The sequence below is a fragment of the Zalophus californianus genome, chromosome 9 (assembly GCF_009762305.2).
Source record: "Zalophus californianus isolate mZalCal1 chromosome 9, mZalCal1.pri.v2, whole genome shotgun sequence".
Taxonomy (NCBI): domain Eukaryota; kingdom Metazoa; phylum Chordata; class Mammalia; order Carnivora; family Otariidae; genus Zalophus; species Zalophus californianus.
The window spans coordinates 97472617-97491090 of NC_045603.1; the positions used below are offsets into that span (position 1 = coordinate 97472617).

General features: G+C 37.2%; 2 protein-coding genes across 6 annotated transcripts; one reads left to right on the forward strand and one right to left on the reverse strand.

Moving 5' to 3' along the window:
• Nucleotides 1-1023: 1023 nt before the first annotated feature.
• LOC113921317 (C-type lectin domain family 4 member D-like) lies at nucleotides 1024-9704 on the forward strand. Of its 4 annotated transcripts, none has more exons than XM_027591735.1 (6): nucleotides 1024-1259; nucleotides 2772-2861; nucleotides 5485-5589; nucleotides 6327-6478; nucleotides 7502-7611; nucleotides 7941-9704. In XM_027591735.1, the coding sequence occupies exons 1-6, from the start codon at nucleotides 1232-1234 to the stop codon at nucleotides 8083-8085; spliced, it is 630 nt and encodes a 209-aa protein (XP_027447536.1). In that variant the 5' UTR covers nucleotides 1024-1231; the 3' UTR covers nucleotides 8086-9704. The 4 variants fall into 4 exon arrangements, with proteins under 4 accessions (XP_027447536.1, XP_027447537.1, XP_027447538.1 ...); XM_027591736.1 differs by having other exon boundaries at nucleotides 2775-2861; XM_027591737.1 differs by lacking the exon at nucleotides 5485-5589.
• Nucleotides 9705-12271: 2567 nt separating this feature from the next.
• LOC113923177 (C-type lectin domain family 4 member E-like) lies at nucleotides 12272-17276 on the reverse strand. Of its 2 annotated transcripts, none has more exons than XM_027595835.2 (6): nucleotides 17009-17276; nucleotides 16089-16181; nucleotides 15397-15486; nucleotides 14535-14686; nucleotides 13791-13906; nucleotides 12272-12602 (listed from the first exon to the last, which is right to left on the reverse strand). In XM_027595835.2, the coding sequence occupies exons 1-6, from the start codon at nucleotides 17043-17045 to the stop codon at nucleotides 12431-12433; spliced, it is 660 nt and encodes a 219-aa protein (XP_027451636.2). In that variant the 5' UTR covers nucleotides 17046-17276; the 3' UTR covers nucleotides 12272-12430. The 2 variants fall into 2 exon arrangements, with proteins under 2 accessions (XP_027451636.2, XP_027451637.2); XM_027595836.2 differs by having other exon boundaries at nucleotides 14655-14686; nucleotides 17009-17141.
• Between the last annotated feature and the right edge of the window lie 1198 nt (nucleotides 17277-18474).

An 18474-nucleotide genomic window follows, 5' to 3' on the forward strand; every position in this document is an offset into this window, starting at 1 on the left:
GTTCTAGAGGCTGGAACATTTGAGATCACGATGCCAGCGTGGGTGGGGGACACAAACATTCAGTCCATGATAGCACTGTAAAAGAAATCAGGGACCCTGATGATGTCTTTATCACAGAATGTTATATTTCTTTTTCCTTTGCCTTAATAAGCTTATTTTCTCTCATCCAGGAAGATTTGAGGATTTAATCAACAGCTCCACCATCCTTTCTCAACCCCAAAACAGAAGTTATTCTTTCTTTACATACAATATACATACATTATGTATATATATATATTTTATAAAGATTTTATTTATTTATTTGAGAGAGAATGAGAGATGAGAGCACGAGAGGGAAGAGGGTCAGAGGGAGAAGCAGACTCCCTGCTAAGCAGGGAGCCCGATGCGGGACTCGATCCCGGGACTCCAGGATCATGACCTGAGCCGAAGGCAGTCGCTTAACCAACTGAGCCACCCAGGCGCCCCATACATTATGTATATTAAAAGCTTTAGCTCAGGGGTGTCTGGCTCAGCCAGTTAAGCATCTGCCTTCAGCTCAGGTCATGATCCCAGGGTCCTGGGATCAAGCCCCGCATTGGGCTCCCTGCTCAGCGGGGAATCTGCTTCTCCCTCTTACTCTCCCTCTCAAATAAATAAATAAAATCTTAAAAACAAAAAAAGCTTTAGCTCATTGCTCACATTGTCTTTTGGCATCTTGCACACAACTTACTCAGCTCAGAGAACTTTTTAAGGCAGAATTTACCTTAAGCATGTAACTTTCTTCGAAAATATAACATCCGAAAGAAAAAAAAAAAAGAAGAAAGAAAGAAGGATGAAGGAATGTTTGTTAAATTTTTATTAGGACTAATGATTATTCTTTTAAGGCATTGCTAAACTTTTTGTTTGAATGAATAAAAACAAAACGAGAAATTTCACATGACACACTAATCTAGTGATTACAATATACTTAATGGAAATTTCTACTGGTTGTTTTGGATGTTGCTTTCCCAACTTCCTTTTGTCTTTGTCTCCCAGGGTGAATCAAAGTAGACTTGTCTTTGAAAAGACTTCTTCTTTTGACTTATCTTTTATACGGGGAACTTTCTGATCTTACCAGAATAAGTAAGATTAATGTTCAATCTCAAGTATTTCTGAAGGTATACTCCTTACCCACGGAAATACACACTTGGGGCAAAATTAGAAGAGGCTTCTCATTCTGCCAACCACTGGACAGCAAGAGAGTTAACCCACAATGGGGCAAGAAGAACCTCAAAATAAACGTGAGTACATTCTCTCCTCTCAGTTTTAAAGAGGTAAATGTAATTATGACTAAGATTTAAAAATATGAATTAATGGTAGTTGCAGTTGTGAAGATTGAAGATGATGATGAGGAGGAGTTAAAGGAAATGACAATGACTTTGGTGAAAAGGAAGGTCATAGATAGATTCAAGTATGTTGGGTAAGAGAAACTTCTTTGTGAAACATGAATTGGGCCAAGAGAAGAGATAAATTATACAAAAGAAAAATAAGATGGAAAGAAAGAGAGTAATTTGGGAAGCTTCTTTTAAAGGCAAGAGGAAGAAGGAAGATAGACAAATCACACTGACTAAGGCTCACAGTTTACCTGAGGCTCTGACTTTATCCCATTTTGTGCTGTACTTAAGGGTCACAATGTATTTGTATTACAAGGATATTAAACAATATTTTTGAGAAATAGAACAAATGCAGCTGGTAATGCTGGCCTCCTACTAGGACAAATTATGTTTAATTTAAAATTAATGTTTTTCTTCACCTCATCGTTCCATCATGGCAAACTTCAATGGGACCATAATGTACACTGGTCCTGAAACACACCTCTTTATATAAGAATATGTCTTGGAGACTTTTTCTGTCAATACATACTGATATATAGGATTATTTGAATTGCTGTGCAGAATTCCATCATAGAGATTCACCATCATTTAGAATCTGTACTATTTATAATACACATGCAAGTATTGATCTCTGATGTTTTTTCTTCTATTTCCAAAAGTACTGCAATGAATATCCTTCCATATAAATAAGTTCAATTATTTTTTATGATAGAGCTCTAGAATTGAAATTGTGGCAAATGTGATACATTTAAAAATTGATAAGTGCTACTAACTTGGTCTGTCTAAAGGCTTTCTAATTTATAGTTTAGCATATGCATGTGTTTCCTCACCAAAAGAGTTTATTTCTTCTCAGTCTTGCTGATACTACATATTTTCTATTTTCTTTTAAAAATCTCATATGTGAAAAATTATACCATAATATTTTAGTTTATATTTCTTTGAGCGTACTTTTTTGTTTAATGGTCATTTATAATTTCAGCAAACTAAATTTTAAGTAAATTTCCTGGTCAAACTCTTGCTCAGTTTTCAAATTGATTTTTGAAATTCTCTCTACAGTCTAGACATTAATATTGTGACAAGATTTTCTTTCATATGTCCCTTGTGTTTTAACATTATTTGTCTTTTATGGATGTTTTAATTTTTATGGACCCAAATTATCAATTTTTTATGATTTTGGGGTTTTCTGTCTTATAAAGAGCCTTTCCCTTCAAAAAAAAGTTTACATTTAATGTATGTTTATATGTATGTATGTATGTTTTTATCTGTAAGCTCTAAAACTGATTTATTCAGGAGGAAATCTTTAAGCTCTCCTCTAGATCTAAGATATTGTGGATCATCTCATATTTAGCTTGCTTCTCAGTAGAATATCTTCCTTAGTTGTTGTGGCAGAGAATGTATTTATCTTTCCTTTTGTCCTAGAAGGAGGCCAGCATTACCAGCTGATCCCGTGGGCTGTTGCTGTTTTTTTCATCTCACTTCTCAGTGCTTGTTTTATTGCAAACTGTTTGGGTAAGTTATTAGCTGAAATGGAACTTGTGAATTTCCCCAAACAACATTCATAAAGTTCCTCTAAGCTTTTTGTTATTTTGATTCCCGCCAACCCCCAACATTTCAATCCATATTGCTTTTCAGGGTCTTGAATTTAAAATCCAGAGCTACATTTTTAACCTTCTATTCTTTGTTGGTGTTGTCTTGTGTCAGGGAATGACAGATGGAAGTTAAACACTTTTCTATACATATGAAGGTTGGTGGCTGTAGTAAATCATTCCCCATTTTTGACTGAGATTACAAAGGGCTGTATCTTATCAGTAAAGAATAACCAGCAAAAACCCAACTTTCAGATGGACTATAGTCTGGCTTTGAAAAGAAGAACAGTTGAAACATTTGTTCTTTCTAATAGCAAGACCTTGTATAAAGTTATTATAATTACAGTAATATAGTATAGGTGCAAATACAGACAAATAGACCAGAGGAAAGGAATAGAGAGCTTAGTTATAGATCCTGCATGTATGAACTCTTTATATAAAACAGAAGGGGGTATTGCAGTTACAGGGAAAGGACAGTTTTGTTCAATTAATGTGCTGGAGGACCATTGATTATTCTTACTCAAAAAATGAAATCGGTCTCCTGTATATCATATACAAAACCAACCTGATGTGGATTATTGGCCAAATGTGAAAAGCAAATCAATAATGCTTTTTAGAAAATAAATGGAGAACATATTCATATCCTCAAGGCAGGGAATGATTTCTTAAGTCATAAAATGTGCTAGCCAGGGCGCCTGGGTGGCTCAGTTGGTTAAGCGACTGCCTTTGGCTCAGGTCATGATCCTGGAGTCCCGGGATCAAGTCCCGTGTTGGGCTCCCTGCTCCGCAGGGAGTCTGCTTCTCCCTCTGACCCTCTTCCCTCTCGTGCTCTCTATCTCTCATTCTCTCTCTCTCAAATAAATAAATAAAATCTTTAAAAAATAAAAAATAAAATGTGCTAGCCAATGAAGAAAATATTGACCAATTATACTATATTAAAGTAAGAATTAGTGTACAACAAAAATACCAAGAAAACAGCCATAGGTGTTTGTAATGCATATAATTGATAAAAAATTAATGTACAGTATATATAAACAATTCTTTCAAATCAATAGGAAAAAATCCTGACAAATACAGCAGGAAAATAAAAATTTTGAATAGGCCCTATAGGAAAGAAAAATTGAAATGTTTAATGAATACATAAAAAATGTCAAGCTCATTAGTTTGCAGGGAAATGAAAATTCAACTCCCAATGAGATACCATTGCAAACATACCAGGATGGCAATAATTAAAAAGTCCGGCACTATTAGATATTGATGATGATGTGGAGCAACTGAACCTCCAAAGAATTGCTGCTAGAGGGAGCATAGAGCAGTACAACCACTTTGGAAAACTTTGCCACTATCATAGTTGGCACTATGTATATCCTACTACCAGCAATTCCGCTCCAGGCATATAGCCCAAAGAATGCATGCTTATGGGCTCTAGGATTCATGATCAAAAATGCTCAGAAGGGTATAGTTCATAATAGTCAAACACTGGAACAATGCAATGTCAACCAGAAGAAAAATATATAAATACATTTTAGTGCATTAAGACAATAGATCACTTTATAGCAATACAAATGAATGGATTATAGTTGTATGTAACAGTATAAATAAATTTCAGAAATAACACTGAGCAAAAGAACTAAAATAATGCATATTTTATCATTTTATTTATATAAAAGTTCAAAAGTAGGCAAATCTGATCTGTATGGTATAGGGATATGTTATCAAGTGGTAAAATTGTGAAGCAAAGCACAAAGTGATTACTTTAAAATCCATGGCATAGTTACCTTTAAGAGAGAGGAAGTGAGTTGTATTTGGGATGTGAAGGCCACCCGGGGTGTTGGCAATGTTGTGTTTCTTAAGCCGGATTGTTGTTACCTGGAGTGTTCACTTTACAATAATTTGAATAACTGTACATTTGTGTTTTTCACTTCTTTGCACTTGGTTATGTTTCAAAATAAAAATATTTATTTATTTATTTATTATTTATTTATCTGAGAGAGAGAGTGCAAATGGGGTGGGTGAGGGGCAGTGGGAGAGAGAGAGAGAGAATATCTTAAGTAGGCTCAATGCCCAGCGCAGAGCCCAACGTGGGGTTTGATCTCACAGCACTGAGGCCATGACCTGAGCCAAAATCAAGAGTTAGACACTCAACCGACTGAGCCACCCAGGTGCCCCTTGAAGTAAAAATATTTAAAAGATAAATAAGTGTATATGGCTCATAAAACTTGGCAGAACTATCCCGATGTTTACTAAAAATCTCCGCTCTTACACAGATTCTGATAGAAAAATATGCTTAAAAGCATATACACATAAAAGTTTGCAGAACTGCTCCCATAAAGCACAAAATGGGTAATATGATAATAAAAATGTTAATTTTTGACAACCCTTTTCAACCTATTCATCTGGAGCTGGAACAAAGGAACTGGGTAGTAAGAATAGGAGTTAGTTGACCTAACTCTTAGGGGAAGAGAAGGACCAGAGTGATCAGCTCCTATTTCCCTGATTAAGTGGTTATACAGAAAAAGAAAACTAACTCTTTTCCCCTTTGACAGTAACTCATCGCAACTTTCTGCGCTGCAGGAGAGATACAGGAGTGTTCAAGTTACCAGAGTACCACACGAAGCTGACATGCACCAGAGAGAAATCAAAATTGAAAGGTAGATAGAAAAGGGCATAGGAGAATGTCTTTCTTACTTCCATTTCCATTCAGGTTCATAATCTGATTTAAAGTACTCAGCAGTAAACCAGGAGAGATTAAAACAACAAGAGTATCTGGTGCAAGAGTGAACATCAATAAATAGAAATAGATTTCTCGTGACTGTAATCAGTTGAATAACTGGAGAATATAACAACACATTTAGGATCCATTTTTGGCATCCAAAACATAACATTAATTTAATTCCATTTTCTTTTGATTCAGCCATATCTTAAGGACTGTTTCCTCCTACAATATACAGCTTTGCTGAAGTGACTTTGTCTCTTTTATTATGCTAGAATTTGTAAAATCCCCCATCCTTTGGGAAGATGGGGAAATGCTTGAGAGTTCTAGTAGGTTCTCTACCCCCTTTAGATAAAATTTCCTGCAAAAGGCTTTGTCCTAGAAGCACTTCAAAATATGGAAGTAAATACATGTAAGGACACTGAGAAATGATGTTGTCTTCTGAGAGAATATCTTGTAATTTTCATATAGTCACTATGTGATTCAGATACTTTTGCTCAGAAATATTTAGAAATGTAATTTTCAGGATTTTTAAAAAAGGGGAACAGAATGATTTTGGGAATCCTGGTATTATTTCCAAAAAATGTTAACTGGATAGTTAGCAGAATAGCTATGCAATCTGTTACAGATGAAATGCTCCTTTGTAACTGACTTTCATTTCAATTTTCTCATGAGGGAGCACCTGGAATTGCTGTCCTTTTGGCTGGAGAGCCTTCCAGTCCAACTGCTATTTTTCTCTTACTGACAACAAGACATGGGCCGAGAGCAAAAGGAACTGCACGAGCATGGGGGCTCATCTGGCCACCATCAGCACAGAAGCTGAGTTGGTATGTTGGGAGGCTTCCATCCATCTCTCTGCTGGTTTGAATCTCTTTGCAGAGAAAGAAGAATTTCTCTGCTCTGCCTCTGTGCCTTTGCTTCATCTGTTTTATCTTCCTCCTTCATTTTTCTTCATCTGGCCAACTTCTGGTCTTTCCAGATTTGATTCACATGTTATTTCCTCCAGAAAACTACCCTGACTACCTTCCCTACTCCATCCTCCCTGTTCTAGTTTGGAGATACTCCCATGGTACTTTGCGCACTGTGTAATCATGGCACTTACATCACTGTAGTGAGGTTATCTGTTCACTGTCCTGTCTTTGCTGATGACTCTGCTTTATGGAGGGCTGCAGCTGTGCTCCCCTAATCTTTGCATCTCCAAAGTCCTGCACAGTGCTAGGCACTCTGGATAGGTCTTGATAAATGTTTGGTGATTAAGTGAATAAATGAATGGTTAAGCAGGACTGAAATAACTTCTCAGGAGAAAGCATAGGAAAAATAATTCAGTTGTACGGTTGAAATTCTAAGTAAAAAAAAATCTTAAGCTTAATTCGGTTCTTTTAAAACAAATGTATTTCCTCATGTAATATACTTCTATATACATACCATAACTCATAGTCAACTCTTTTCTTAGTTAGAGGGGTTTCCCAGATGATTCTGTTCCCATGGCTTTGCAATCTATAGGTTCACCAACTCTTTGAATAAAATGGAACTTAATTTAATACACATGCAATTAAAGAAGGCAATTTTAAAAACAAAAGTTTTTAAAAATCTGATCCTATTAAACATTGTGCTAAGTGATTTGCAAGTATGATCTCACTTACTCTTCACAGTAACTCTGCGAGGTAGTAGAGTTGTCCTTTTGGAGATGAGAAATCTTGGCAGAGGCAGGATTTGAAAGCAGATCTGTCTGATGACAATGCTTTTGTGCTTAGCTAGTAACGTATCTGAACTTTTCTCTCTTTTCCTAATATAATAGCTATTAAATGATAAATGCAAATATACTTATAAAAATTTACATTTTTATGCAGAATTTTATTATTCAATTTTTGGATCCACGATTTTCCTATTTCCTGGGACTTGAGAACCATGAAGGCCTGTGGTCCTTGGTGGACAAAACACCATTTAACCCACATAATTTGTGAGTATGTTGACTGGGGTGAAAGAGCTTTATAGGCAAAGGCGAGAAGATAGCAAGCAGAATTCATTTGGGCTGGAATAAACCGATGTAGAAATGCTTACTCAGAATAGAACATTATGTGTTGAGTACCCTCTATACTGATATACTCTGATACTTCTATTAGACAATGCAGCTCTAAATTTTTCACCAGAGGCATTTTCTCTGCATGTCCTCCAACCTACACACACACACACACACACACACACACACACACACGCACACACACGCACTCACACACACACACACAAATATAAATATATGTTTATATATATTTTTTTCTTTCATTTCAGATTATGGCATGAGGGTGAACCGAACAATCGGGAAGAAAATTGTGTTGTCCTTTTTAATGTTCAAGACAAATGGGCCTGGAATGATTTTCCTTGTAACTTTGAGACAAAAAGGATTTGTAAATTACCTGGAACAGCATTCAACTAGAAACCTCCAAAGGAGTCCTTGTATGGGGACAGAAAAGAAGAACTAATTAGACTAGGGAAGAATGTACCCACACCGTTGGGACAGAGAAAACCTGCTGAGAAAATAGAACACTTTCAGTTATGATGGCCTTATTTATTTTTGTTCTATTCATTCAAGATAATGTGTTTTTGTGTGGTATGATGGCAGGAATCATCTTTTCTGTGAGAATCCACTTTCATGAACTTTCTTTTCTTGACAGTATATCAGAGTACTTCTTTTTCAATTGGTATGCATCGATTACATACCGAACACAACGGCTCAAATGATGCAATCTCTTAGTCATTGTTTTCTTCTGCTCAGATTTTTAGCTCTTAAGATTCAAACACAGGGTATTCCAACTGGTAGTGGTATGCCATTATTTTAGCCCCAGTTATGACAAACCCTCTAAATGTTTTTTTTTTTAAGATTTATTTATTTATTTGAGAGAGGGGGAGAGAGAGAGAGAGAGAGAGAGAGAGAGAGGGAGGATGGTCAGAGGGAGAAAGAGAATCTAAAGCAGATTCCCCACCAAGCCTGGAGCCTGACGTGGGGCCCAACATGGAGCTCAATCTCACAACCCTGAGATCATGACCTGAGCTGAAATCAAGAGTCAGATGCTCAACCAACTGAGCCCCCTAGGTGCTCCCTAATCCATTTCTTGCAGCCTGATTATTTTTTATTACCTCTATGGTGACCACAACAGACCACCTTTCTTACCCGGATTATTGCAGTAGCCTCTGACTGGTCTCCCTGTTTCTCCCCTCAGCCCCTTTCAATCTGTTCCCAACTCTCATGGCACTTCTCCTATTCTTCATAATTTCTTTAAGACAGCTGATAGTAATTTCATAAAAATAACTGCAAAATGTATTAGGACACTGTGGTAGTCCTAGAAGTTTGAAGCCCTAAAAACATTTAAATACTGGTTTTGTCTTTGAAAAAGTAAGAGATATATGTGTTAAAATGGCAAACAGGAAAAATATAAATGAAAGTGTAAGTTAAGTCTTCCACCCTGAACTCCAGTCCCTTGAATGCCTCTTCAGAAAAATATGATTGTCAAGTTTCTTATATGTATTTCTGTATATGTTTAAATATGTGTTATATAAATGTATATACATATATAACCTACCTTTTTTTACACTAATGGAAACATGATCTACATTGTCTTAAACATCTTGCAGTTCCTTCCCCCGCGAATCTCAGGGGCTTTGTCTGTTTGTGTTTCACCATATGGTAAGTGTACTTTGTGATTCCCATCCCTTCTTTCCCCCTTCCCCACCCACCTCCCCTCTGGTAGCCATCAGTTTGTTCTCTATAATTAAAAGTCTGTTTCTTGGTTTGTCTCTCTTTCTCTTTTTTGCCTTTGCTCGTTTGTTTGTTTCTTATATTCCACATACGTGAAATCATGTGGTATTTATCTTTCTCTGAGTGACTTACTTCATTTAGCATAATACATTCTAGCTGCATCCACTTGGGCAAAGGACAAGATTTCATCCTTTTTTATGGCTGAATAATATTCTGTTGTATATATAGCACATCTTCTTTATCTATTCATCAGTTGATGGACACTTGGGCTGCTTCCATAGTTAAGCTATTGTAGATAATGCTGCAATAAACATCTGGGTGCATATATCCCTTTGAACTAGTGTTTTTGTATTCTTTGGGTAAATACCCAGTAGTGTGATTACTGGATCGTATGGTAGTTCTGTTTTTAATTTTTGAGGAAACTCCATACTGTTTTCCACAGTGGCTGCACCAGCTTGCATTCCTGCCAACAGTGTGAGAGGATTCCTTCTTCTCCACATCCTTGCCAACACTTGTTGTTTTTTGTGTTTTTTGATTTTAGCCATCCTGACAGGTGTGAGGTGATAGCTCCCTGTAGTTTTGATTTGTGTTTCCCTGATGATGGGATGTTGAGCATCTTTTCATGTGTCTATTGGCTATCTGGATGTCTTCTTTGGAAAAATGTCTATTCATGTCTTCTGCCCAGTTTTTAATTGGATTCTTTGTTTTTTGGGGTAATCATCTTACATTTTTTACTTAAAAATATAGTTTGGGAAATGTTTTATACCTTGTTCCAAATAACTAAATAGGGTTTCATTATATCGGTGTATCATAATCTGAAATAACCTGTGACAAAATATTTCCTTTATATAATAAAAATCAACAAAATAATGGCTGTGAAAGAAACCATGAGAACAATCCCAGTTCAGATCAGAAAAGGAAGACAGTTCCAAGAGGATTTCTTTTCTTTTCTTTTCTTTTCTTTTTAAGATTTTATTTATTTATTTGAGAAAGAGAGAGAGAGCAAGAGCCCGAACGCAAGCAGGGGGAATGGGAGAGGAAGAAGCAGGCTTCCCGCCGAGCAGGGAGCCCAAAGTGGGACTCGATCCCAGGACCCTGGGATCATGACCTGAGCCGAAGGCAGACGCTTAACTACTGAGCGATTTCTTTTCTTCTTGAAAACATGGGACTGATAGAATGTATTTGAATGCATTGAGATGTGATGTACAATTCTGCATAGTTAAGGGATGCATTATTAATCAGTACATAGAAAACTAGATAAATAAAAAATGCTGCCAATATTAGCTATACAAAAAGCAAAATGTGTTTAAGAACATATATAATATAGTATATAATCATTATACAGTACAAGATTCCGCTGTGAATAATATTTACATATTCATAATAACATACAAATAAAAATTTTTGATAATGAGCATGTATCATTTTCACCAAATGTATTAGAATGATTTTTCTTTAAAATATTTAGAGGACCAAATGGTAATATTTACATCTTAACAGTGGTTTACTTGGGGAATACAGTCTTGGGACTACGGATGATTATTTACCCTTTTATTTTTTGGAACTTTCTGGCTTTTCTGATGCCTAAGTATTTTTGTAGGTCCTATTGTAAAATATGTTTTAAGATAGTTTCAACCAGATGATCTACCCCTCAGAATTTTCCAGATAAATAACTTGAGTCCTGTTGATCTTTAACCACTAAACCCTGAGTGATTGTTTCTTTTCTTGCCAAACTTTGAAGACAAAGTTAATTGCATTACAAATTATAAATACACGGTGAATAATGTATACCAATACTTTTATATATCTTTCAATATTGAAATAAAATTTAAAATATCAAATTATAGCCAACAACAGAGAAACAATGGTGAACAAAAGCATTTCCATATGTCTTTCATTGATGTTTATAATTTGAAAAAAGGGAATTAGAAAGTAGAAGATATATGTACTGGATTACATTTAGGTTGAATGACTTTTGGTTTAAAGGCATATTGGTTTCAAAACCATATGTGATCCCTTATACCTAAGAGGGATAAACATTTATAGGGAAAGATAATACATTATATTCACTTATTCAGTTGAATTTTCCCATTTCATGATTACACATTCATTCCAATATATGAATTTTGAGGGTCTCTTTATGGTGCTGTGTGCAAGAAACATGGTTATTAAAGGTGCTATGTTATTTAAACATTCTCAGGACTGAAAAAAATATCAGGCAAATAGTGGATAGGCTTGAGATAGGAAATTGTCAAGCTGACTCTTCTCTTAGAACAATTTGACTGTTGGACCCTAGCTGAACAATAGCCACAAACTCAGGTGAGATTCAGTTATTCAGTGGAAGAGAATAAAGAGAAAAGGGAGTTCTTGGGATGAATGGACTGAATAATAGTCTGTTTGGAGCTGAAGCTTAGCATGGCCTTTTCCTAGAGAGACACAGTCAAGGCCTTTACCCAGGAAGTCCACATGTCTTTGGAGCAGGAATAAGTTTCATGACTTGAGGGAGTTTCTTACTCATCGTACAGGAAAACATAGTGAGGATACACGCTCGGGCAGGGGTAAAAATGGTTGGTATGCAATCAAGAAAGCAAGGCAGACTTTTCAGGAGCCAGAAAGAAAAAGAATTGACCAGAGCCTGAACTCAGGGGATTGTTCAAAGTCACTGTGAAAATCTTCTTCTTGCTGGGCTCTGTACTTGCTCTGTGTCCCTCTATTTTCACATCAGTATTCACAAATGAAGCAAATGTGCCCAAAGGAGCAAACTTTTCTTTTCCCGGCATTAGTTCGAGAATTTCTTGGTAAGTTTTGAGAAGTCCTGACACTAATATGGAGACAAGAACGTCAATCAGTATCACAAATTGTAACATTCGAAACGACTTATTTTTATTGGTAGTGAAAGCAACAAAGTCCTCCCGAAGTCCCTATGGAGTCCTCATTAAATGCGGCACACAACTTCTCTCAGGTTGGAGTTGGGTTCATGCTCTTGTGCCTCCATATTTATGCATTTCAGTTGTGCTTTCTGCTCTTAGAGAATTTTTTTGTTGCTTGAGACCTTTATTTCTGGCATTTCACAAATCCGAAACATATTGAAGAAACAAGGCACATCATTCCAATTTTTCCTGGGATTTGAAGAGTCTCGGATGGTGGCACAGTCCTCCACTGTCACTATATTATTGGGCTCCCCGACATCCCAGAAGCTGAAAGAGAATAATGCAGAAGATTTAAAATCCCAGCTACAAGAAGTCAAGTCATCTACTATGCTAGGCAAATGACATTTGTGTTGTATAACTTCACAACAGTTTCATTAGTTAGGCATTATAATCTCCATTTTATTTTATTTTTTTAAAAAGATTTTATTGATTTATTTGGCCGAGAGAGAGGAAGTGCACAGCAGGGGGAGAGGCAGAAGGAGAGGGAGAAGCAGACTCCCTGCTGAGCAAGGAACCCCACTTGGAGCCTGACCCCAGGACCCCGAGATCACAACCCGAGCAGAAGGCAGACGCTTAACTGACTGAGCCACCCAGGTGCCCCTATAATCTCCATTTTATTGGTAAGGAAAAGGAATCCCAGAAAAGCTAAACCATTTGTCTAAGTCATAGAGTTTATGAGGAGTGAAGCTGGACTGGATATTCCTGACATTCTATTCTGTCATGCTCCCTCATGGTTGTCCCACCCATAATGAGTAGCTATTGATATTCTGGTGGGTTTGTTTCCTTCACACTCATATCTCATCTTAAGTTTGGTTCCTTATGTTCCACACCGAGTTTGTATTCACTTAGGTACATACCTCAGTGGTGTTACAGTGCTGTAGTGAAGCAACTTTCTAAAGTCTCAGCACATCTGGCCTGTACTCTTAGAACCGACATTAACCTTCCTGACCTTTAGTTTCCTCAAATGCTAAGTGAAGATTAATAATATCAATGTATCTCAGAAAGGTGTAATTTAGGTAAAATGAAATAATGAATGAGATAAAAACTTTGAAAACTCCAAAGTGCTGTGCTCTCATGATGTAAAGTCATTATTAAGGAGAAAAGAGATACTCCATAAATATGCTTTTCAAATCACTATTTTTGTCTCATTTACTAGTCTGGGGCATAAGATTCTGAATTTCACTCTGTCTTTGTGGCATTTCCAATGAATTAGTCTTGAAATCTAACCCTCTCCTTCTTTTCATCTGTTATTTCCCCTTTATTCAGATAGTCTCAGGAATTGAGAGCACTAGATCTTCATGCTTCCTTCGTCTAGCTTCTTGCATGTCGTTGTCACCAAAGGTTGACCTGAAGATATCTCGTGGAAGAGAAGGAGGTTCTGAGAACTCCCTGCAACAATGGTCTAACTCTGGGATTTGAGACAGTGTTATAATTCTCCTGCAAGAAGGAAATTACCTGAGAGTTTCTGACAAAAGTGTTCCATCTACCCATTGCCACTGACCCTCATTCACCTGGTCTGTCAGTCCAATATAGAACTCTCTCCTTTTAGGTTTCGCAAAGAAAAGGAATTCCTATGGAAGCAACACAATTATTCCAATTTTGAACAAATGTTGAAGGTAATTGTTATTAAAAGATAAAGTACGACATTTACTACAGATAATAGATAAGTGGCTCTGAAAGTGTAAGATCATGGAGGATTATCTTCTCATTTTTTTTCATCGTGGGAAAAATATACCTACTGTAGAATCAAATCTTTAACGGAGAAGGAGGTTCTCAATAACTCATTCAAAGTTTATCTACTGTTATTTGTAGCAAAATCTACTGTATATATCCTGCATGAAACATTATTCATCACAGCTTAAAGATAGTGGACATATCTTTGACATATCTGACATAATCATGTGATATGCTCATCAACATAATAGCCATTCTAAAATGAACTCCCAACCCTTTCCCCCGCCCCTGCCCCATCTTCCTAATAAAGAAACTGAACATGGAAATTCCCTTTTTTTTTAGGCTCTTCTAGTGATGAAAATAGAGTAAGTATCGACTTACAGAAATAGTAGGAACAGCATGCATTTCAATACATTATTTAACAAATAGTAATTGTGGCCCAAACACTGTATACGCATATGGAGAAAGGGATAGATCCTGTGGAGAAGGTCACATTGACACCAGAGGAGGCTGCACTCCAACTACCTGCTCCTCCTGCGTGTTGATAACAACCAGATGGGCTCCCATGTTGGAGCAGTTTTTTAAACTTGATGCCCAAGACATGGTGTTAGTAGAAAAGAAGTAGCAGCTAGATTGAAAATGTACCCAGTCCGATGGACAGCAATTCTTGACTGAACCTAGGAGGAGAGAAGTTTCCATGAGTGTCCTAGCCCAGTGGAGCATCATGTAGCATTTTGCTAAGACTTGGAACAAGACTACATATATAAGAGCGTAGGGAGTATATTTCTGAGATATTTCCAAATTCCCTATTCTCTATATTTTTTTCTCCTTCACTTCATTTGGAAGCAAGTGAAGAATGAAAAGAAAATGCATTCCTGGAGATAATACCTTCCACTTCTAGATTTTCTGTTGAGACATATCTCAAATTTATTCTAAAAGTTTTCTGTAATGTCCCCAAGATTTCCTGTCTCGATGCTAATTGCATTTTCAAAGTTCTAGAACTGTTTTCTTACCAATTCCTCAACATTCTTATATAGTACAGGCAAGATTTTACATTTCGTTTTTGAAAAACAGAACATCATGCAACTACTTTATTTGTCTCCAAATCAATCTAGAAGCCAAAAAAAAAAAAAAAAGTGTTGATATAAGGGCTCCTGGGTGGCTCAGTTGTTTAAACATCTGCCTTCGGCTCAGGTCATGATCCCAGGGTCCTGGGATGGAGCCCTGCATCAGGCTCTCTACTCAGTGGGAAGTCTGCTTCTCCCTCTGCTCCTCCCTGACATTCATGCTTGCACTCTCTGTCTCTCTCTCTGAAATAAATGAATAAAATCTTTAAAAAAAGTGTCGATATATAAATGTTGATGTTCAAATTTGAGGACTATTATACCCGATCCATCATTGGAGCAGGAGAAGTCCATGAATGCCTCATGTAGCTGGAACTTATTCTCATCACAGAGTTGAAAGACACGATATGTCACTGTAAAGAAAGGGTCAGAGTTAATGTTCATTATTCTTGATAAAAATATATTTTATCATTTTTGTATTTGTAACAAAAGTACCAATAATCATCATGGTTTCTTTTTCTTTTCTTTTCCTCTTTTTTTTTTCTATTTGTCCTTCTACACAGAGAGGCACCAAGATTTACTTACTCGAAGAAAGAAGAGGGAATTCACATTTCATGGTTTTCCTGATTTATGAAGATGAATGTACTTTATTTCAGGTCTAAAGGCCCAGAGAAAACAAATGCATTTTCACTCTCTCTTATGCCAACCCTCCCTACCTTTCTTCCAAAAAGTGATTTTGTCATGCCTCTGGCTAGGATCCCATAGAGAAGCTTACCGTAATGACAGGAGTACAAAGGGGAAGACTCAAGGCCACCAAGGAGATGAAAAGTGTCTATCATTAAAAATGTGTCAGAGGTCGCTGAAATTTGGTAACCGTTCTGTACTAGTTGGGGTTCTAGTTGAGCAATAACCTGGAGAAAAATACCCTTTTGGGGGGAAGAGAACCCACAGGCAACAAGAAAGATTTTACTCCTAATATTCACCAGGGAGATTAAACTTGACCTTTTGAACTCACCAACACATCTGGTGATAAAACAGGCACTGAGCAGTAGCATGGAGACCCCAGCAACAGTCCATAAGAGCACTTGGGAAGACAGGCATCTTTTCTCTGTAGAAAGAAATACGCAAACATGGTCAATCTTCCCCTAGCAAGATACAAAAGAAATTCTTATTCAACCACTTATCTCCTTCCCACTTGCACTATTCTATATGGAGTAATTCTCAAACTTCAGCACGCATCAGAATCATTTGGATGGTGTGTTGAAAGACAGGTGATGGCGCCTCACCTCTAGAGTTAACAATTCATTAGACCTGGTACTGAGCCAGCAAGTTCCCAGAAGCTGCTGAAGCTGTTGGTCTGGAAACCATCTTTCGGAACCACTAGAATAAGCCATTGCTAATCTGAAGATTCATGAACTGAGACAGATGGGCAATTTTTCCTTCCTAAGTCTCCCAGATTTTTCCCCTTCTTTTCCTATCTTTCCCTTTCTCCCTCTTGCCCGCTCTGTTTTTCTTGTCTCTCTCCTGCTCTCCTCTTTTCGGTGTTTCATTTCCCAAACCCTCTGTAAATCAATTCAGATAAAACGTTGGCCATGCTCTAGTAGCTCCTCTCCGCCACCCCCCCCCCACCCCGCCGCCCCATACACATTTTACAGACAGGAAAGTGGGTTGCAGAGAAGTGAGGTGATTTGCCCAACACAACACAGGGGCAGGGTGGGCAGAGCAGTCTGATTCAGCTCCCTGGAATCCAGCCCAGTGATCCTCAGTACAACATATGGTCCCTAACCACTGCCTCAGCTTCCTCTCTTGCGTTCTGTCTCTGTCTCCCTTCTTTTGTTCTAGTGGAGACTTTTCTATTGTCCCGTCCCTCAAAATATTTATCACCTCTTCCCAAAAGAAAGATCTATGAAAGAAAGGGAGAGTTGCAAATGTTACCTGTGCCTTGTGATATAGATGGTTGGCATGAATTCATTCTCTCCCTCCCTTTCTCCCTCTTTCCCTCTCTCTCTCCTCTCGTCAGTTTCTGAGTCTTGTTGGTAAGATTCAAGGAAAATGAATCTTTTTCTGATTTTTAGGAAGTGCAACCCTAAGACATTATAATATTAACGTGTCCTGTGGCTTTGTGTTTCAGTCAGGGTTTCCTTTCTTGCATAAGGAGGACAAGGGATTTTACCGGGTGACAAGTCTGACAAGTCTGTCTCCTACTTCAAGAAACAACTAAATGGGGGAATGGTGAAGTGGTTAAATATCAACAGAAATGGGCTGAGCGTGCAGACACATCAGGGGCTGAAAAATACTGGTGGAAAAATTTTGGTGGATAAAATTTCTCTACTTTCTTGTAGGCCTCACTCATCCTTCAGTCTGCCCTTGACATTTGTGGGGCCCTCCTCTGCACTTCTAATTTCACTTTCAGTCCTTGCCACCACACATTTGTTAACTGGTAAGAGGGCCAACTCCAAATCTTCACACTTGGCACAGAGCTGCGCGTATAGTATATGCATTTACAACTTAGCCATGTGAATTCCTTTTCCTATTTTATGTTTTTTTCTTCCTCCTTCACTTGCTTCTCTTGAACCTTCTGGATTTCTCTCGTGTTGTGTATGTTGCATTGTGGGTTTGTATCTCTTCTATCAAAGTGTTCAACACTAGGCAATCTCACAGGTCTGCCCCAGTTGAAGAGCCTCACGTGGTATGACTACTTTGAAATTCAGCTCCATTCCTCATGTCAAAACAGCTTCTGGAGCCTTCGAGACTCAGCAAGTAGTTTCATTCTATTCTTCTAAATTATTTAGGGATTTTTGTTTTATATTAGGGCCTATTTTAGGAGAAATAAATTTGAATGCCAGAAGAAGCAATTTCAGTTAGACATGAAAATATCATGCTTCTCTGGAAGGTTAGTTAGATGTAGTAGTGTTCCACTCCTTTCCTTAAAAATACTTAAGGGGGGTGGGGGGATGGGTTAGCCTGGTGATGGGTATTAAAGAGGACACATTCTGCGTAGAGCACTGGGTGTTACGCACAAACAATGAATCATGGAACACTACATCAAAAACTAATGATGTAATGTATGGTGATTAACATAACAATAAAAAATTTAAAAAAACACTTAAGAACAAGATCAAACTGGTCTCTATGGATTAAAATTCACAAGTGTCAGAAGGCATTAGTAATATATATATATATATATATATATATATATATATATATATATATATATATATATATATGACCTGGTAATCCCCACACCAATGACTCACAGACTTCACATCTTAGAAAATATCCTTGTTCTCAGTGGGACTTTTTATTGTTTCAATGTATTGCTCAATTTCCTCTGCATCCTCTATTTTATAGTTATATAGATTTATTAAAGAAAATTTTAAAATTCTACATGCATATATCAT